The 21,048-nt window shown below is 34.4% G+C and overlaps 2 protein-coding genes across 3 annotated transcripts; both read left to right on the top strand.

Annotated features, from left to right (window-relative positions):
- Positions 1-2,011: 2,011 nt before the first annotated feature.
- LOC145609192 (protein TEEBE-like) lies at positions 2,012-3,375 on the top strand. Its single transcript, XM_081664739.1, has 2 exons — positions 2,012-2,504; positions 2,847-3,375. Exons 1-2 carry the CDS (start codon positions 2,054-2,056, stop codon positions 3,365-3,367), a joined length of 972 nt encoding a protein of 323 aa, XP_081520865.1. The 5' UTR covers positions 2,012-2,053; the 3' UTR covers positions 3,368-3,375.
- A 1,372-nt stretch (positions 3,376-4,747) lies between these two features.
- Positions 4,748-20,994, top strand: LOC145609717 (insulin-degrading enzyme-like 1, peroxisomal). Of its 2 annotated transcripts, none has more exons than XM_081665181.1 (26): positions 4,748-5,135; positions 5,243-5,318; positions 5,988-6,055; positions 6,998-7,089; positions 7,216-7,289; positions 7,427-7,470; positions 7,786-7,837; positions 10,087-10,209; positions 10,301-10,413; positions 10,499-10,661; positions 11,442-11,534; positions 12,073-12,158; positions 12,332-12,418; positions 13,486-13,589; positions 14,830-14,932; positions 15,143-15,238; positions 15,335-15,524; positions 15,780-15,841; positions 17,544-17,648; positions 18,431-18,632; positions 18,712-18,920; positions 19,385-19,509; positions 19,582-19,633; positions 19,723-19,809; positions 20,333-20,461; positions 20,545-20,994. In XM_081665181.1, exons 1-26 carry the CDS (start codon positions 5,013-5,015, stop codon positions 20,794-20,796), a joined length of 2,910 nt encoding a protein of 969 aa, XP_081521307.1. In that variant the 5' UTR covers positions 4,748-5,012; the 3' UTR covers positions 20,797-20,994. The 2 variants fall into 2 exon arrangements, with proteins under 2 accessions (XP_081521307.1, XP_081521308.1); XM_081665182.1 differs by having other exon boundaries at positions 4,750-5,135; positions 20,339-20,461.
- Positions 20,995-21,048: the final 54 nt, after the last annotated feature.

The following is a 21,048-nucleotide window of genomic DNA, read 5'->3' as shown; positions in this document are numbered from 1 at the left end:
ACTTAATAAGTTTAAATCAAATCCTGTCTATATCTCTATGTGGCTCTCTCTACAAGTCTACATACCACCCCCCCCCCACCCCAAAAAAAAAATAAAAAATAAATTCCTTTTAACAATAAAATGGGACCTAGAGACTTAGAGCGTGTTCGGTAAAATATAGCTGTGAAGGTAGCTGTAGCTGTGGAGGCAGCTGTTAGCTGTGCAGGTAGCTGTTAGCTGTTAACAAGCTGTTAGCTGTGAAGATAAATAATTTAGGGCGTGTTCGGCAAAATATAGCTGTGAAGGTAGTTGTAGCTGTGGAGGCAGTTGTTAGCTGTGTAGGTAGGTATTAGCTGTCAGCTGTGAAGATAAATAATTTAGATATGAGTGTTCGGTAAAGTAGCGGTTGACTAGCTGTTACATATAAAAATCAATATTTTATTTTTAAAACTATAGATTAAATTTTCAACAGCTACCTTAAAAGCTACCTCTAATTTCAAAAGCTAATTTTTCTAACTTTTCACAAAAGCTACCTCCACCACTAAAAGCTACCCTAACCACTACCTTACCAAACACTCACATTTTTTGTTAGGTAGTGGTTTGACCAAGTCAAACCACTAAAAGCTACCTAAAAGCTACTCAAAAGCTAGCGCCGAACACGCCCTAAAGATTAAGTGTTCGGTAAAGTAGCGGTTGACTAGTTGTTATGTATAAAAATCAATTTTATTTTTAAAATTATAGATTAAATTTTCAACAGCTACCTCAAAAGCTACCTCTAATTCCAAAAGCTAATTTTTCTAACTTTTCATAAAAGCTACCTCCACCACTAAAAGCTACCCTAACCACTACTTTGCCAAACACTCACATTTTTTGTTAAGTAATGGTTTGACTTGGTCATACCACTAAAAGCTACTCAAAAGCTAGCGTCGAACACGCCCTTAGAGAGTGCTAAGAAAGGACCGAGAATAGTTTAATTTATTTTTATGTTGACATTAACATAAATGATTTTAAATTTAGAGTCGATGTATATGTATATATAATGAGTCTAACTTCTCAGTTTTCATTGCACTTTCACGTTCTCGGAAGCGCCATTTTCTCTCTCTTTCTCTATTATCGAGTACTCCTTAGATCAAAATGGGTTTGTCCCCCTTTAGCTTTGTCTTTCTTATGCTTATGATAAGCAGCAGTGATTATATTGCTTCTTCAATCGTCTATGCAACTACTCCAGATGGTCAGTTTTACTTATCTATAATCTTAACTTTACGTCTATTTCCCATCTTAGTGACTTAGGTTATATAATAGAAAAAATCATATTCTTGTATTTATATCGAAAATGACAACAATTAATATGGTTGAAAACCAACAAGAGTTGGCTCAAGTGGTAAGCAACTTGATGTCGCTTAAGGGAGGTTTCGGGTTCAAGTCTTGCCATATGCAGAAACTCTTGTTGGGAGACTCACCCACCATAAGCCAAGTGTGCTACCCGAGTCGGATCCGAATGTAATCGGAGCTAAGCTCCGGTGAACCGGATGGGCATCCTAAAAAAAACATGGTTGAAAGGTAGTTTACGGGAAAAAAAAAAAAAAAAGGTGGGTCATGCATGAAATTTGGCCCACCTCACATCTAAGGATTGGGCCATATTTGATTGCCTCTTATCTTTTAAGATGAGGGTCGAAGTTATATAACTTATATTGAGTTGAAGGTTCAACCAATTTACATGTAAGGAAAGTTCTATCTACATGACTAAGATATATTCCTAAATCTAAATTCAAAATAAATGTCAGTCATATTCCACATTTCCACCTCCTTTCTAATGAAATAAGAGATGGTCACATTGTGTGTGACACACTAACACGTAACATTAACATATAAAATCCTACATTGAGCTAACTCATTTGGGTATCTTCATGGCCAATAATATATTATAGATGGAGTAAGTTGTTAGCCTTATAAGTTTTGCACACAATTAATTTTGCGCACTGTATTCGTGATTTATTATTTATACGGTAAACAATATCTATTTGCAGGATTTCTTCCAAATGGGAACTTTGAAGAGGCACCAAAGCCATCAAACATGAAGAACACAGTTATAGTTGGTAAACACTCTCTTCCCAAATGGGAAATCAATGGCTTAGTAGAGTACATATCAGGTGGACCTCAACCAGGTGGCTACTACTTCAACGTGCCACGTGGTGTACACGCGATTAGGTTAGGAAATGAGGCCTCTATATCCCAAGAAGTAGTACTAAAGAAAGATTCATACTACTCAATCACCTTCAGCACAACAAGAACTTGTGCACAAGAAGAGTCTATTAGGGTTGCAGCATCTGGAACCACAGTAGATCTCCCTATCCAAACATTGTTTAGTGGTGATGGAGGAGATACTTATGCTTGGGCTTTTAAGGCTACTTCTGAGAATGTTAAGATCACTTTAAAGAACCCTGGAATTGAAGAGGATCCAGCTTGTGGCCCACTCTTGGATGCTATTGCTATCAAAGAGATATTGTTACCACATTACATCGGAGGTAAATATCTAAATGTTTATTGTTTATATAAGGTTAAGGCATCTAGACAGGTAGTCATAAATTACAATCATGTTTTCCGTATAATTAATTACATTTATAATTTACAGTGGATGATAACTAGCTTAGTTGGTTAAAGTTTTGGGAATGATACTCAAGACCTGAGATCAAATCTTGTATATATCATTACCTTGATAACCAACTAAACTAGTTGGCATCCACGATTGTTTTTAAGTATTTAACTATTCTAGTTAAAACATTTTGTTGTTGAACCACATCAAAGCAATTCCAACATGTTACATTAATTTGAGGCTAGGTTTAATTGTTTACTTTAATCATTTGCAGGTAACCTAGTTAAAAACGGAGGGTTCGAAACCGGTCCATATGTATTTGAGAAATTCTCAACAGGAGTCCTCATCCCTTCACACCCCCATGACTTTGTCTCCTCACTCCCTGGCTGGATCATTGAATCGGCGAGGCCGGTAAAGTTCATCGACTCGAAACATTTCTACGTACCCTCAGGATCATCTGCTATTGAACTCGTCGGAGGAAGAGAAAGTGCCATTGCTCAAATTATATACACCAAACCTAATGTATCATACGTCCTTACTTTTAAGGTTGGTGACGCCAAAAATAATTGTCCTGGTTCAATGGAAGTTGAAGCATTTGCTGGTAAAGAAAATGTGAAAGTACACTTCAATTCTGAAGCTAAAGGTGGATTTACAACTGCTAGTCTCAAGTTTAAAGCAATTTCTGATAGAACAAGAATTACATTTTGGAGTGCATATTACCACACTAGGCTTGATTATGGTTATATGTGTGGTCCTATCTTAGATGATGTTAAGGTTGTACACGTTATGTACTAGTGAGATGATTTAATTAGTGTCATGTTGTTGAATTTTATTTAAGGTTTATTGATAATGATTTGTATGAAGTATACCAATAAATTAAATTGTATTCGGAAAAGAAATATATTTTACTTGGTTAACCTGTTTTTCAAAAGAATTCCACTTTACGTCTTTACTTGTATAAATGTGTGTGTGTGCGTGTATGTTTTTTTTTTCCCGAATAACTTTAGATTAGTTTATTTTGTTGTCAAAATTGACTCAACTAATTTGATCTTAATATTAAGTTGGTAAGTTTGACCTTTAATGAAAAGTTTTGCATCTTACAAATTCCAACCTTTTAGTTGGTAGTTCAACCCCGCCAAGAGTACTTTGAGAGAGGACCCTTTACCTTACCCTTCACCCCACTCAAAAAGTGTCTAGCTTGTTAACAAGTTTGGGTTGACGAGTGGGGTTATGACCTTATATGGACCATTTTATGTAAATAAAAAATTAAAAAAAAAAAAAAAAAAGAAGAAGAAGAAGAAGAAGAAGAAGAAGAAGAGAGATCTAATTTGAATATGATTGAAATTGATCTATATTGTATTCTCTCCATATTATAAAGATCTCTTTTTCTTTATTTTTTGTTATGGGTATAAAGATCAATTGTTGATAATGTCAAAACTTATAAATTTTCATTACCTTAGATAATTAATGTACGTCCTATTACTCCTATATTACAGAGTATTGCAAGGCTTGTACGTTTCAAAATCCAATTACACGAGATAGTATATATTGATTATTTACAATTTTTATAGTCACATGCCTCTCAACTTTATGAACACATGTAACACAAGTGATGTTAGCTTAATTCTTAATACTTAGAAGTTAGAACCGATGAAGCATATTAGGATCTGAAATATACATATTTGTAACTTTAACACTATGTTTGGATTGAAGGAAATGGAGGGAAAGGAAGGGAAGGGATGGATTCTCCTTCATTTGGATAACAAATGAGAAAGGAAAAAAAATTGGAGGGGAGAAATGGGGGGAAGAAATTGTAAGAAATTAATCTCTCCAACAATGAAGAGATTTTAAGAAAAACTCATCTTTCTTCCCTCCCCTCCCTTTCTCTTCCCTCCACTTCTTTTGTTTCCCATTTCTTTATCTAAACACACCATAAGTCACAATCAATAAACATTCTTTTATATTCTAATACAATATCAAATTTGTCTCTTTGAAAGTTAAGATTTTTTTGCCAACTAATACTTAATTTATATGATCGACTTAAATCCAAAATTTTCAACACCTAATATGCTTTAGATTACCAAATGATACATCTCGATTCTCGACCATACACAATCAGCTTATAAAATAGTTAAAAAAATGACTTTGTATTTTTGAAATCTTCTTTGTATATTCTCCACTACAAAAATTGTGTCACACTATCACTAAAGCGTTTACTAGACTTTAAATTTGGATATTCGACTTTTTCAACCCCCATGAGCCACGCCTAGGCGCCCAGATAAGTCACACCCCCCAACTTCACGGCAAAAACTCAAACCATTTAAAAAATACGAAGCCAAAAAAAAAAAAAAAAAAAAAAAAAAAAATCACCAAAAAAAAACTAAGTCTCCTTTTTCAGTTCTTCTTCTTCATTTCTCTCTCCTCTCCGAAGAAATCAAAAATGGCGGTTCATGAAGAAATGGCGGAGATACTGAAGCCTCGAACTGATAAAAGAGATTACAAAAGAATTGTTCTCCCTAATTCTCTTGAAGTTCTTCTCATTAGCGATCCTGATACTGATAAGGTGTTTTTCAATTTCTGGAATTGAAATTCAATTGATTGATTTTGATTTTGATTTTTTTTTTGAGTTTTTTGTTGCTGATTTGATGTTTCGATTGTGATTTTTGACAGTGTGCTGCTTCGATGAATGTTAATGTTGGCTCATACTGTGATCCTGAAGGTCTTGAAGGACTTGCTCATTTTCTCGGTATTTTCTCTCTCCTTTTTGCTTTCATTTTGCTGTGTTTCTTGCGGAATTGGATGATTGATGTTGTGTTTATTGATTGAAGTTGAATTTGTTTTGCGATTTCTTTGATTTCTTGATCAAATTGCGTGTCGAAGAGATGTGTTGCGATTATTAAAAATCGGAGTTATTATCGCTTTTGCTTCATTTTAGTAGTGGAGCAAAGTGAATATGATTGCTGAATGTTATCAAGATTGTCTGTTTAGTATTCTAGGTCTTTGAAGTAGGGGATAGTAAGTTAGTGGACTTAGTCAATAGTCAGTATGACATTGGAGAAGGAAGAGAATTTCTGTTGTTGCCTATATATGATTTAATCGAGTTTCTTGAATAGGCATGGATGATAATCGGGTTTCTTTTAAAGAATAAAGTGGTTGCGAAATCAGTGGGGTGTTTAGTTGTTTGTGAATTGTGACGATTGCCAATTGGCAAGCTCTCTACCACTGCTTATAGTTGGATTGGTTAACTATGATGCTTGATAATGGAAGAGAAATCGTTCTTATTTTATTTTGCGTATGCTTATGCTATTCCAAGATAGTTATTCTGTTTTGATTTTGCATGGTTAGTCTGTTAGGAGCAAACCAATATTTTTGGTTGTAATATAATTTTTTCCCTTTTCAATGCTGTTTTTTGCAGAGCACATGTTGTTTTATGCCAGTGAAAAGTACCCTATCGAAGATAGTTACTCCAAGTACATAACAGAGGTACTCAGCTATTAATGAACTAAAATAGCTTGGCCTTTTAAACTTTTATTCAGAAAGATCTAGAATCTGAAATAGGTAGTTATCAAGTTAAGAAACTACTCGCAGTTTAAATGTTTCTTAATTTTGAGCCATACATAGGGCATTGCCTCACTAATACTATTATGATTTCATAATATAATCATATATGGGGAACATTGTAAGGGCCCCTCCGCCATTGTTTTAGTTTTAAACCTTGTCCTCTGTTGACATTGATTATAGTGTTGCCTTGTAAGTAACCAAAATATCATGTAGATCAAGTGATTCAAGTTTTTTTTTTTTTTTTTTGAAGGCGAAGGAATGAAGCATCTGTCACCTTTGACCTTTTCCTTCTTTTGATCACTGTTTAGCTACTAGTCTATAGTGACATGGCTGTCCTAGTAACCACCAATGTCTTTTTCCTCAAAGTAGGTCTAAGAGCTGGTCTGAAGACAAATTTAGTCAATGAAGCTTTTATCTTTTCAATGACACTTGTTTGACCATGATCCATCTGCCCCTCTGGTGTAAGGGATCTTCTTCCCTCGGTTCTGCCAGATGTTGTGCTATAGGCCTATAGGGATGACTTTTATTTATTTATTTATTTTTGCTATCAGTAATTGGCCTAAATTGCACGCACTAAAATGGTAAAACAACTACGTGGAAATGCTGGTGATTGCATTCTAACTGCTGGTTGTATGGTTATAAAATTGTGTTTGTGCATCATTGTTATATAATTGAAAATTAATTTTGCAATCAGTATCAGGCTTAGAACTTATCCTTTTTGAAGAGACCTGACTTCTGATGTCAGGTCATATTATGCTTGATTGCTTATTACAGTACAAGGTAGCTTATAATTATTGTTAGTAGATAAGATGAAAGTCTGTTCTAATGCTAATATAAATATATTAATTTTTGTTTGATGCACAGCATGGTGGCTCCACAAATGCTTTCACTGCATCGGAGTATACCAATTATTTCTTTGACGTCAATGCGGACTCATTTGAGGAAGCTCTAGATAGGTTAATGGCAGTTCTTTTTCTTATTCCATTAATGAGTTCAATTGCATATGCAACTACCTTTCTGTTTCTTTTTTTATATTTGTTCTTGTTTTTCGCAAGTCTCAACCCAGATTCTTTTTTATTCAGGTTTGCACAGTTTTTTATTAAGCCACTCATGTCTCCCGATGCTACCATGAGGGAAATCAAAGCTGTAGATTCAGGTACGTTGGATAGCTGCCACCTTGCTGGTTAAGGCTTGGATTTCTTTTAATTTTGTAAGGTCCTCAAAAAGATTATATGTTCAGGTATTCTTGTTTTTGTGGTCCTATTGACAACACTCTTTCTGTATTATCCTTAGAACATCAAAAGAACTTGCTTTCTGATGGTTGGCGCATAAACCAGGTATTACGTTATGTTTTTGTCTCTTTGTATAATACCTTGTACAGTTGAGATATCTTAAATTTATTTGTGATGTTTGTGCTACTTAGGTTCCTTTTATCTCACACTTCTTGATGAATCTAGGAATATATGAATTTCTTTTTGTTAAATCAATCAGTTTTGGGTCAACATAGATTTTGTATTAACGATCAACTTTTACAAGTTTTGTGTTTTAGTTACATCATTCTTTGTTCATATTTCTTGTTTGATGAAGTGTAAGATACTTTCTCATTTTAATACTAATTCATATCTAATGCATGATTTCGTCCTTGTTTGCAGCTCAAGAAACATCTTAGCTCACCAACCCATCCCTACCACAAATTTAGTACAGGTAATTTGTATAGATATGGTACTTTAAACATGTAAACATCCTCATCTTGTACAATATTGAAGTTAATATTGTATTTTGGTTTTCTAATGTGTTTTGATGGAGTTCATCCATGGCTCCTGTTTCAGTACATGAAACCTTGCGTCGTTGCTTGCTTTTCAGATCTCTCAAGTTTGAATCCATAGTTTGAGGCTTTGAGCTGCTTTTTTTTGTTAGAGTAATTTGTTGTCGGCACTTGGAATGTTGGAAGTAATCAAACTCATTGAAAAATTCACTGCATTAAGTTATAACTACCTTCTATGGTCTAAGTAGTAAGTACACTGCACTAATCAATAGGTTAGCAGATTCTTCGCTACTGAAGGAGAAGTATAACACCAGGGAAGAGAAGAGATAGAAGCAAAGTAGTTGTGTGCTTTTGTTGGTGAAAGAAGTTACATTCAAAAACACTATAATGAATGTTGTAGAATCAAACACTATAATTAGGTTGGAGAGTGGTTTTAAAAATAGGTTTTCGAAAGAGTTTCTGTGAAGTGAATGGATGTAATATGGATTATATTATTTAAGGCATTATGACCTTTATTATGTGTCACTTGAATTCATGTTTGTATTATCTTCCCTTTTTAGCCTTTATACTAGTGTAGCTAAGAGGTTAGAAAGTCTATGAAGGATTGTGGTTTTTGGTAGGTTAGGAGATGATAAATTTTTGAAACAATATGAAATGGGTCTGGGCAACCCGAACAAGGAGGAAGAGAGTTAGGCCCACAAACAAGGCTTTGGAGCTTCCATGCTAAAACCAATTGGCAATAGTAGGAGTTACCCCTCTACCTTATAAAGTGGAACCACCTCTCCTCTTTCTCCAATGTGGGACACTCAGAAGTGATACACATTGGGTTCCAACAGGAGTAGAGGGATCATCTTATTAATTAAGGTTGTATCAATAGAGCTAAAGAAATGTGTCACCTATCTATTTTGGTAGTATGGCCTATTGTACAGATGTGGTTGTAGCATATTCTGGATGAGCATGGCTCTTTTTTGACAAAGTGATTTGGAGTCTGTATGGTTATCAACTGAATGGCTGTGATGTGTTGGCAAGGTCTTAGGTTCCTTATAAAAACACTTGGAATTTTGTTTCACAATCATGGTTTTTTCCTTTGGATAATGGAGAATGTGTTTTTTGATTGGGAGGATCTCATGGGAGAAGCCTATGTATTGCTTCCTCTTCTCTTTAAAGTTAGTCAATTTCTCATTATATCCCCCACCCCTTCCCTTGTGATGGTTGTTGATAGGTTTCTTGGAACTTTATTTTAACGAAGATTGAGTATGCTTCTTTATCTAAATTCCATGATTAAGTGGTTGGCTAATTCTTCGAGGTCAATTGCTTGGTCTTCCCTTTACATTTACAACCACTGACCATGAAATGCGAATTGCTCAATTTTGTTACGCTTCTGAAACAAGTGTATATGTTGTATTGCTAATTTTTGGAAATCTAATATTTCATAATAATCTAGATTACGCAAGGAATTATCCCTCACATGTGTAATTTGGCTTGTGAGGAGCTGAGGAATCGTTAGTTTCGCATTGTTACGCAGCTTTAATTTTCCCTGAAAGAGGTTATTTGGTTTGGTACTTTGGTTAGGTTGCAATGGATTGGTCCTTTTACTCTTCAGTATTATTTACATAGACAGTGATTTGATTCAGTTTGGATTATATTCAAGTTTATCTTCATTTTTCTTTTCTTCTTCTTCTTCTTCTTCTTCTTCTTCTTCTTCTTCTTCTTCTAATTCTTTTTTTTTTTTTTTTTTTTTTTGAATTGAAGTTCATCATCATTTAGTTTAACATAATATAATTGAATTTTTAGTTCGGTGTAGTTAGATCAGGTCAATATCTAGTTTTTCATACAGTTCAGGTGAAGGTCATAGTACTTTGTATCGGGTTGGTTTTCATATGTGTAAGTGTAGGCTTCAGAATATACAAGGCTAACCAGAAATTGGTTTTGCCAGGCTTCTGCATTTGCGATATTGACATTTTACATGCGTTGACTTTTGTTGACAACATAACAACATCAATTTATCCAATCTTGCACTTCAAAATTTTTTAGATAATGCCTGCCCATTGAATATCTTAAAAGAATTCAAGAGTGGTGGCTCGTGGGATGTAAGCAACCTTCTAATTATTATTTAACTATTCAGTTGGGCGGCTCCTTTTTCCAAATGCCAATGTATAGTTATCTTTTGAGTCCGTCCTATTTGCAGGAAGCTGGGAGACCTTAGCAGAGCGGCCAAAGGCAAAGGGTATAGATACAAGAGATGAATTGATTAAATTCTACAAGGAATATTATTCAGCAAACCTGATGCGTCTCGTTGTCTATTCCAAAGGTTCTGATTGCTTTGCCTTTGTCTATGTTCAAATTATTAACGCCATAGTCAGCTTACATGCTAAAGAGTCAGTTTATTGTGTAAATTTTAGATAGTCTCGATAAAATTGAACGTTTGGTGGAAAGCAAATTTCAAGATATACCAAATACTAATAGAAACGCTCTCAGCTTCCCTGGTCAGCCTTGCACATCAGACCACCTTCAGGTTAGTTTACACTATGCTCTATCAGCTGTATGTTTATGCCAAAAAGGTTCTGCATTAATATTTGTTCTTTTTACCTTGTTTGTAGATCCTTGTCAAAACTGTCCCAATTAAAGATGGCCATAATTTGAGGATTATGTGGCCTATCACTCCTAGCATTCGTTACTACAAGGAAGGACCTTGCAGGTATCTTGGACACGTTATTGGCCATGAAGCAGAAGGATCATTGTTTTACATCTTGAAGAAATTAGGTGGGTTTGACACAACTGTTACATGCTCCTGAAAACAAGTTTTCTAGGTGTACTTTGTTTGAATTGCTTTCAAAAGTACCTTTGATTTGAAAATATATGATTTGTGTTCAACAGATGTGTAGTAATTTATTACTCCATTAGTCCACAATAATATACAAGCGTATAATACATCAACAATTATTTCAATGTAATTTAAAGCAAGTATTCAAATTGAAGTCTGGTCATACAAGAATTGATGGAAATCGTGATGTTTTTGATTCCATAGGATTAAGCTGCATAGGAATGTCTAAGGTAACTAAACATCTTAAATTTGTATCAAGACTGAATTTTATCAAAATTTCAATAGCTATAAGAATATTTAAAGGATTTAACACTAAATGGATCTTGATTTCATAAATTTTGTAGCTAGTGTCTTGGTGATCTCACTGAATTTCCAAATTATTTAAGGTTTCTGAATGATATGGTGTGTGTGTGTGTGTGGGCTTGCAATTGGCTCTTGAAAGAGATACCAATTGTTGTTTCTTGGGTGAATCTTAAATTAGCAGTTCTGTAGTCTAAAAGAATTTTGTGAAGGGAAACACTCACGTCTTTTTGCATTTAGAGGCTTTGATATAATCTAGATCCGAATCATCTCATTGTTGTTAAAATTTCAACTTTAGGTTTACACACAGTTGTTCCTTATGTAGTCTCTCGACCTGATTCGTTTCAACATGATTGCTTCTCTGATATTTCCATTGACTGTATTTAGCCAATAACTTACATTAGAGTGCATGCTTGCAGGTTGGGCCTTCGGATTATCTGCTGGGGAAACAGACTACTCTAATGATTACTCTTTTTTTAAAGTTGGCATTGAGCTTACAGATGCGGGGCATAGTAAGTGCTTAATTAAGTTGGCTTTATGATGTTGCTTTTGAATGGGGGGAAGTATATGTGTATGTTCTTTTTAGACTGATAATAAAGTATTAAAGCTATATTAGGGGAGTTTGAATTAATGGCATTTACTTATTGTTGTTATAGTTAACTCCTTTAAACATGGAAACTATTCACTGTAACATGTTTTTGTTAGTTTCCAAATTGCAGTTATGTGTATGATATCTTGTTTAGGTTTGGATGACTGAAATGTTCTTTATATAATGTGAATGTGTTGACTTACTATGTTTGCGGAGTTGATCATTAGTCAGGAATCGGGATAATCCCCACCAGACATGCAAAACTAAGCAGGTTGACCCCTAGTAGATCTTTCTCCGTGAGCCTACCAATGCATGAGGATGATCTCGATTGGATGGGGGATGAGTGAAATAGAAAGTTTTAAATAATTTGAATTTTAAATTGGTAAATAGTTGGATACCATCATCTTTTAGCTTTTCTCTATGGTGTGGATCATTTTTGGCCTCTTTCTAATCTATTGCAGAGAACATGCAAAATGTTGTGGGCTTGCTTTTCAAATATATCCAGCTTGTACAGAAGTCAGGCGTTTGTGAATGGATTTTCAATGAGGTTTGTTGTGAATTATCTACACTGCCTAACTCTTTTGTCTATGTTTCAGGCATTCATTAGGTTAAGTAATAATATTATTTTATGTATCCATCAGCTTGGAATCTTTGTACTGTGTTCTTTACTTGATATCTTTATTTACTCTGGGATTCTAAAGTCCTTTCATTTTTGTGTAGCTTTCAGCGATTTGTGAGACCTCATTCCATTTTCAGGACAAAAACCGTCCCTCAGATTATGTGGTTGATATTTCAAGCAATATGCAGGTAAGAACAGGTTTTATTTTGGAAGCTGGTATGCTTACTTTTTGTTAACCTTGTGAGTCACTTTATTAAATTTTCCTAGCTTTCCTGGTACTTTTTGGCTAACTTTATTCCCATGGTGTTCATTAATAAAACAACTCTTATCACTGTAAACGCCTGTGGAAGCCCTAATATATGGTGTTATGAAAGAATTCGTGCTTAGGGCATGCTTGGATTGGGGGTAATACATTAAGGGGGTAATAAAAGTCAAACTAAGCAAAATGAATGTGAAAATAGGGAAGAAGGAGATAATGATGGTGTGATTGTAAAAAAATTGTGTAGTGATAGTATGGTGAGGTGAAGAAAGAGGAATCAATAGTTACACTAGGGGGAAGGTGAGTAACTATTACCCTCATTATGAGAGTAATAATTCCTCCATCTCTCTCTTTTCCTCATGGCACAACTACCTTATTTCATTTTTAAACACCATGTCTTCTACCACAACACCTCTAATTACTTTTGTTTTTTCAAGTTTGACTTTTATTACCCCCTTAATGTATTACCCCCAATCCAAGCATGCCCTTATAATTATTTTTTAGCTTAATTACTTAAGTCAAATGCTTGATACTCCAAAATACTTGTGGACAGTTGACTGTTCATTTTGGACCAAAATATGCAAACGTTTTCGTGAATTGTATGAGTCTGTGATACCTAACTATGTACCCATGTTAAACAAAACAGTCAAATATGAGTACCATAGGCTAGGGTGATGCTTGATACTTAAAATTTTTTATTAAAAAAATATTTCCGTAGACAGGACAATCAGAGTTGAGCTGCTATAAGATTTACAAGTTCTTTTATATTTTTTTTATATTAAACTCTGAATATTTTTCCTCTCTTCTTCCCCAGATAGAGAATTTGTGTTTAAATTTAAAAAGAATAGGCTCAACAACACCTTTAAAAAAAGATTTCTGAATTTATGAAATCTTTGTGTGTGTGTGTGTGTGTTTTGGGGAGCGGGGGTTGATTAGGTAAATTTTATTTTGCAGCATCTACATGCTTAAGTTTCCATTCTCTGTGTATCATTACAGTTATATCCACCTAGAGATTGGCTGGCGAGATCATCATTGCCGTCTACTTTCAACCCAAGCACTATCCAAATGATACTAGATGAACTTAATCCAGAGAATGTGAGGTAAATCTGAATATTCTGAGAAGAATGTGGCTATTGTAATGGTTTGGTGCTTCATTATATTTCTCTTCGATGTTTGAAAGTTAGATTCTGCTTCCTTTTTTAAGTATTTAAATTTTCCCTGTAAATTTACCATAGTTGGAGCTTATATAGTCTTATTTTGTCAAAGATGACTCGTACTTTGCAAAGGGATGAATGGATGCTACCACAAATCACATAATATTAATGGATCGTCATTTTTTTTTATTTGGGGAGGAGGGGAGGGGAGCTCCGTTGGCTTGGTTCTGTAGCTACTTCTCACAGTTTCCTTTCCAATTCACTTTGTTTGAATTGTAAGAGTGAGAGCTATTTTAGGGTATGTAAGGCTGGAGAAACCTTGTTGTTGGAGAATTTCTGAAATTTATGTACTTATGGAAAGATCAAATGTGCTTATGATATTAATTTTCGTAATGAAAGTCCCTTATTTTTGTGTCAATTAATTTTTTGATTAGAGAACTAGGATCTGATACCTGATTCTTAGCATTTGTTGCATTATTTGTGTTTAACTTAATGTACATTCTGTCTCCAGTGTATTTTATTGTCATACACAATCATATTTTGCTCTTCATTTTCTTCTCAGCTTTGGTTGTTCTATTAGAAACAGTCATATTGGTTTATCGCAATCACTATTCTATGGACCTTGGAACATGATGCTCATTGTGCTCCCAGACCACTACTTTGGAACTTGTTAAAACTTATAAACATAAGATAAGAGAGAACATATTTGAATTCAGAGGGGAAAAAAACTCCTATGTGTGTGTTTTTAGAACATTTACATTTAAATCTATTTGTTGATGTATTTCAATGAAACTTCTTCAATGTTCCTAAATGTATTTCTAGAATATTTCCGGTGACTATGTGTGTAAAAGAAGTTTCTTCTCTGTATTTAAATGTTGTTGCTGCATGTTGAATTGTTGATGTTAAGCAGTTTCCTCCTTTTGTTCACAAGTTTTATCTGTATATTCAAAATGTTGTGGTGTGGGATCAAAGTCTCTAATCCATAGAATATTAATTAATAGGTATATTCCCACCAATGTGATCTCCATTACTGATGGACAAATCTGTTTGGAAACAGGGTTTTTTACCTCCTTTATTTCTTTTAGTAGGGCATTTGGAGTTAAAATATTTGAGTTTATGACATGCCTTTGCTGTATACTAAGTTTACTAATACAGAATGGCTGGTTACATGTCATGTTCATGGCAGGATATTTTGGGAATCAAAGACTTTTGAAGGGCATACAGACTTGGCTGAGCCGTGGTATGGAACATGTTATTCACAAGAGAAGATTTCCTCATCGACAATTCAGGTGGCTTGAGTTCGTCCCTTACATCTGTGTAATATTATTGTTTTGCTTTAGAGTTGGTGCCTCTGAGACTCTAAATCAATAATGTTGAGTAAATAGATAGAAGAAAGATTATTATGGAACCATTTGTATTTTGAAGTGTAATTTCTATCCGTATCAGTATTGTGATTATGTTTGTTTGTCAGCATTTATTTTAACTTGGTTCATTTGCAGCAATGGATGTCTGGTTCTCCTGATGAGAATTTGCATTTACCAGCAGCCAATGTATTCATTCCTACTGACCTATCAATTAAAGATTTCAAGGATAAGGTATAGGAGTTCACACTATACCTATTAAAATATTAAGCTATGGATTGATGCTCTTTTTTGTTTTTACCATGATGATTAATCTTAATATTGAAACAGGTCACATACCCCACTTTGTTAAGGACTTCATCTTATTCCAGATTATGGTACAAGCCTGATACGATGTTTTTCATCCCTAAGGCTTATGTGAAAATAGATTTTCACTGCCCACATGCTGGAAACTCCCCCGAATCAGAAGTCCTTACTGACATCTTCACAAGATTGCTAACAGATTACTTAAATGAATATGGTATGCTGTTAAGACATTGTCTTTTGGTAATTTTCCCTGTTGACATCTGTCTTTTCTCCTTTATTTTTTCTTTTTTTTTTTTTATCTGTATTTTTTATATTGCAGAATGTGAGAGTGCTACTGCATGCACGTGAACTGTTTTTATTCAATATATCTATTCAGTTGGCTTACTACTTTCATAAAGCTTTGATTTGATGTTGGAACCCTTATTTATACAATATGTTGTAAACATGATGTCTGCTGTCTCTTTTTCAGCTTATGACGCTCAGGTTGCTGGTCTTCATTATGGGATTAACCATACTGATTGTGGTTTTGAGGTATTACATTCATTTTTGTAATTAGATAAATATTAATAGCTAAAGGTGTGTGTACATACAATTTTTTTCCCGTGAAATGTGCATGTGGAAGTGAAAGCATAAAAGAATATCCTGTGATTCCTGTCTCATCTTCAAAACATCAGTTATTGGTTAACTTGTAGGGTTTAATGCCTTATTTGTGAGGGTTGTTAGTCATTCAATCTTGTCTAATATTTGGTGGTTCTGTGCTTAAAATTTTCAAAATATATACACTTAGATGTTGCTTCTTGGTTTTGGTTTATAAATGAGCTCTAAAATTATGAATTGGAATAAGTTTTAAAAGAAGCTCTTGTTTCCTATGATGAGTGATAGCAGAAAAATTCGACAAGGCAAGAAGCATCATTGTTGTATCACAATCTTCATGGAGCTTTAGGCTAAGTTTGGTGGGGCAGAAAATATTTATAATTGTAAACTTTGAATAGAATGTATTTTTGTAGGGTATTTGACACACAAATTAGGAACCACAACTGAACAACGTATATAGCTTGTGTGTGCTTTTTGGTATGGGCCAACCATTGTGGTTTTTCTGTTGTCTTATTTCTTTCTATTGTCTAATGTTACTTTGTTATGTTGATTTCAAATTAGTAAAATAAAATTAATTGGAAATTCCATTTCCTTGTTATCACTTTTAGTTCAGAAAAGTATTAACTATTCTTCAGGTGTTTGAACTTATTTATTTGCTTAGTGACACAAGCAAGATAAGTATATCTTATCTCCATTAGGATCTCATATCCTTGGGGGGGGGGGGGGGGGGGGGGGGGGGGGGGGGGGTACTAAGAGGCTTTTTTTTTTTAGAAACTTGAGTGAGAAGATTCTCTATGAGTTGGATCGGTGGATGAATGCATTTACCTCTTAACCAGATTGGAGACTCCTTTTAGGACCTGGTTGTTTAAAACTCCTCTTTATTACCTTTCCCTTCTTATTGTGCTTGTCAGGGCTATAAATAATGCTTGGAATTTGGTGACTTATCGTATGAGCAGGGTGGGTTAACACTTCAGTATTGTGGTGCCCAAGAATATCTACCTGGTTGGAAAGTGGTTGTGTAGATTCCCTTTGAAATCTGATTTTTTTTTTGGCATAGGGTTATTAAGGGTAAACTTCAATCTTAAAGCAAATTACCATTAAAATGCGCTAATTGGCACAGGGTTTCCTATCTTAGCTATGGAAGTTTGTCTCCTAGGTATCTTCTTCTTTTCCTTCACTTGATCTTACTCTAGGTGGGCAATTGGGTAAAATGCGAACTTTTAGGATTATTCTTGAGCAAGAGAGAGCAAACATTCTTAATTTTCTGTAGACTTTGGTTTTTTGTATTAAAGTATATGCTGGTGCTTTGTAGACTTTGGTTTTTTCTATTAAAGTATATGCCGGTGCTTTGTAGACTTTGGCTTAGAGTGCTATTATTGAATGAATTTTGACAAGGATGATGAGGTGAAGTTGTTCCCGTGTGACCTTTGTAACTTGTGGTCAAAGACAAATAATGCTGTCTTATTGTAATTCTTTCAATTGGTCCACTTTCAAATTATGCCATGTCCTCTGTTTTTCTTTGCACTAATTGCTGTTTTTTTTCATCTTAGTGTCTTTTTATTTTTATTATAAATCTTAAAAACATGTTAATCAATTACCTTCATAAATGTACTGGTGATTAATTTCTTTGGCTTTGCAGGTGACAGTGACTGGGTATAATCACAAATTGGGGATCTTGTTGGATACAATAGTTGATATGATTGTTAAGTTTGAAGTAAGATCAGACAGATTTGCTGTTATAAAGGTAATCCATAGCTTTCTTAGAGTTCGACATCATTTTTTTGCTTTAAATTCCTTTGGTATGAAGTAATTTCATTAAGCTCCCTCAAGATGTAACTCAACCAAGAGCAGTTGGCATGGCAGAATATCATGTATTATTTGATCAGGGTTAAATTGTTGATTGGCCTAATGTTGTGGGATCTGCATTTTAGTAAAATGGCAATTTACATCTGAAGTATACTTCTCCATTGTGTACAACATAGAAGAGAAGCATTGATTGTTTTTGGTGAGCGCCCAAAATATTCTCACTCTACAAGCCTGGCTTACACCCAAAATATTGATCCTGAGAATCGGCCAGGCTGAACATGCTAATATCTAGCCTGGATAAGTCATTGGCTCAACATAAAAATGACCAAGTTTTCTGGATTTAGGCCGGTTCAATCCCTAGAAAATTGGCCAAGGTACTGTTAAGCTGGGATGTATCTTTGAGAGTTGAGACAAATCCTATGGCTCATACTCAGACCAGGTTTTGTTTCAGTTAGTTCTATTTGCAACAAAAACTGGCAATAAAATACTTAAATGATCATAAATTGGTTTCATATGATATATTATGTTATATGCATAGACTTATCTTAAAAGTATTTTGAGATTTTTGACCATAAATTGGTTCCATATGATATATTATGATAGCGTTTGTTAAATCACTATCTACTTACTAATTTGTATGCACCTATATATAATGTTCTATGTATGTATAATTAACTTACGATGGTTGCAAGTGTCTAAACTAATTCTTCTGCCCCACAGGAGACTGTATTAAAGCAGTATCAAAATTTCAAGTTTCAGCAACCGTATCAGCAAGCAATGTATTACTGCTCATTGATTCTACAAGACAATTCTTGGCCTTGGATGGAACAACTTGAAATTCTACCCAATCTTGAAGCTGATGCGCTATCCAAGTTTGTCCCCTTGATGCTCTCAAAAGCATTTCTGGAGTGTTATTTTGCAGGTAAGTATTCCTAAAATTAATTGAATGTATGCATCTTATATCAATCTTCTATTTACTGCAAATACTGGTAAGTTTTCAGGAAACATTGAGCAGGGTGAAGCTGAGTCAACTATTGAGAAAATCGAAAGTGCTTTTTTCAAGGGTTCAAACCCTCTTTGCCAGCCACTTTTTCCTTCACAATATCAGACTAATAGAGTTGTGAAGCTTGGAAAAGGCAAACGTTACTGCTATAGTGCCAAAGGCTTAAATCCAACTGATGAGAATTCATGCCTTATTCACTGTATTCAGGTAATTTCCATGTGCAGATTATGTTTTATTGTTTTTAATCTTTTAGCTTTTTATTTAGTCTAAATGATTTCTTTAGTGCTTTATAATTTCTGTCGATGTTGCTCTGCAAATTTGTAGATTTATCTATAATAATATGACCGAATGTGCCGAGGCTTTTGTTAGGTTTGATAGCCAATATTAGCTCCCATGTAATTTAAATAGGAATTTTTTGTTAAGCCAAGTCTATTAGGTTTAAAACACGACTATTTCGTGAAGCTAAGTAAATAGATTTAAAATATGACTATTTCAGTATTTCATTAAGTTAAGTACATTCTACTATGAATTTTGAACTTGCCATTCTGCAAAATGTTGTCTCAAAATGTTGAATAATATGTTACTTAATGTGGGATGATATGTTACTTAATGTGGGATGGAAGGAGTGTATTTTTGGGTTTTAATATGAACTACTTCTTAAATTGTCATAGGCACATCAAGATGAATACCTGGCAAATGTAAAGCTTGAGCTAATTGCTCTTGTTGCCAAACAACCAACGTTCCACCAGCTTCGATCTGTTGAGCAACTTGGATACATAACTGTTCTTATGAAGAGGTGAAGTTTGTGATCCTGATTTTTTGTAATTTAAACTGTTGTGATGTATTTACTGACATTGCTCTCTTGTAGAAATATTTTTGGTATCCATGGATTGCAATTTATCATCCAATCTACAGCGAAGGTACACTGAGTGCAATCAATACATGCATATGTTTGCTGGAAAGTTTGTCAATGATGCTGTTTTAATCACTTTGCTTTCCTACCAAACAGGGTCCAAATCATATTGATCAAAGAGTTGAAGCATTCCTAAATAAATTCGAGGGTGAACTTCGCCAGCTTAGTGAAGATGAATTCAAGGCAAGTGAGACATGTTTAAACACTTATCTGTTAGCACTAGCTTGAATTAGTAAGTACACCAAAAGCATTTGTTAATGATGAAAATATGTGAGCTGGTTTCATAAATCAATTTTTTTGTATCGATGAAGAAAAATTCTTACAAATTTTCACTTGAGATAAAATGGTGCATGATATTATAAGATTTTGAATAATAGCAATAATAGTGATAACAATGGCAGTAGTGGTAGTAAAAGTAATCAAATACGAAGTATAATTATCATTACTGCTATTCAGCTATTGACATGAGATGATGAGTTCTTGTTGAACACACTAGATATTTCAATCTGGCATTTTAATAGGTGAGTATGGGAACTTCATAGATGATAATATCCCATTGTTTTTTTCCTGAATTATAAACGAATCATTTTATGAGGCTGCAAGGGGTGATGGGGAAAGATGAGCACGTGACAGTCTTGTTTGTTCATGATCTGTTATTCTGCTTTCTTGATGTGTAAATCACTTTGACTAATTGTAATTTTATTAGAAACAGAAAAATCTCAATTCGCTAGTTGACAGCAAACTGGAGAAGCACAAGAATCTGAGAGAAGAATCTAGATTCTTCTGGAAAGAGATTACTGATGGGACTTTCAAATTTGACAGGAGAGAATCTGAGGTATGTGTTCCACATTAACACAAAAACCTTAAAAACAGGATTTCCTTTCGGGTTGTACAGCTCATATTGGTATGTCATGACAGGTCTCGGCATTAAAGCAGCTGACCCAGAAAGAGCTAGTAGAATTCTTTGATGAATTCATCAAAGTTGATGCTCCCCGAAAGAAATCACTTAGCGTAATGGTGTACGGATCCTCACATTTATCAGACTATGAAGCCGATAAAGTTAGCACAGAACAAGCAAAGTATGTCCACATTGATGATATCTTCACTTTTAGAAGAACACAACCACTATATGGCTCATTCAGAGGTGGTCGGACTCCTACTAAACTGTAAGGGTTACAAACTGAGGAGAAAGGGACTGCAGTCAAAGGCGAAGAAGACTTATCATATCTTGGTCTCTTGGATGACTTTCTGATGTGTGTTGGCTGATGTTGTTATACAGAAGTACTAATACTACCTATACCCCCCCTTTTTTTTTTAACAGAATTACCCTTAGATAATTTTTTTAAAAAAAATGTTTCTATTTTTTAATACTTTGTATACTGTTATGTTTCTACGAGCTATTGTTTGTATTAATATCATTGC

Source organism: Chenopodium album, chromosome 23 (genome assembly GCF_948465745.1).
Source record: "Chenopodium album chromosome 23, dcCheAlbu1.1, whole genome shotgun sequence".
NCBI lineage: Eukaryota > Viridiplantae > Streptophyta > Magnoliopsida > Caryophyllales > Amaranthaceae > Chenopodium > Chenopodium album.
The sequence above is the reverse complement of the archived record's forward strand: the minus strand, read 5'-3'. Positions and strand labels throughout refer to the sequence as shown.

Excerpts from the sequence above, each read along its gene's own strand:
- LOC145609192 (XM_081664739.1), top strand. The coding sequence starts at position 2,054 with ATGAAGAACACAGTTATAGTTGGTAAACACTCTCTTCCCAAATGGGAA. Across the intron at positions 2,505-2,846 it reads GTTACCACATTACATCGGAG|GTAACCTAGTTAAAAACGGA; the intron begins GTAAATATCTAA and ends AATCATTTGCAG.
- LOC145609717 (XM_081665181.1), top strand. The coding sequence starts at position 5,013 with ATGGCGGTTCATGAAGAAATGGCGGAGATACTGAAGCCTCGAACTGAT. Across the intron at positions 14,933-15,142 it reads TTTCCTCATCGACAATTCAG|CAATGGATGTCTGGTTCTCC; the intron begins GTGGCTTGAGTT and ends GTTCATTTGCAG. Across the intron at positions 19,634-19,722 it reads TCATCCAATCTACAGCGAAG|GGTCCAAATCATATTGATCA; the intron begins GTACACTGAGTG and ends CCTACCAAACAG.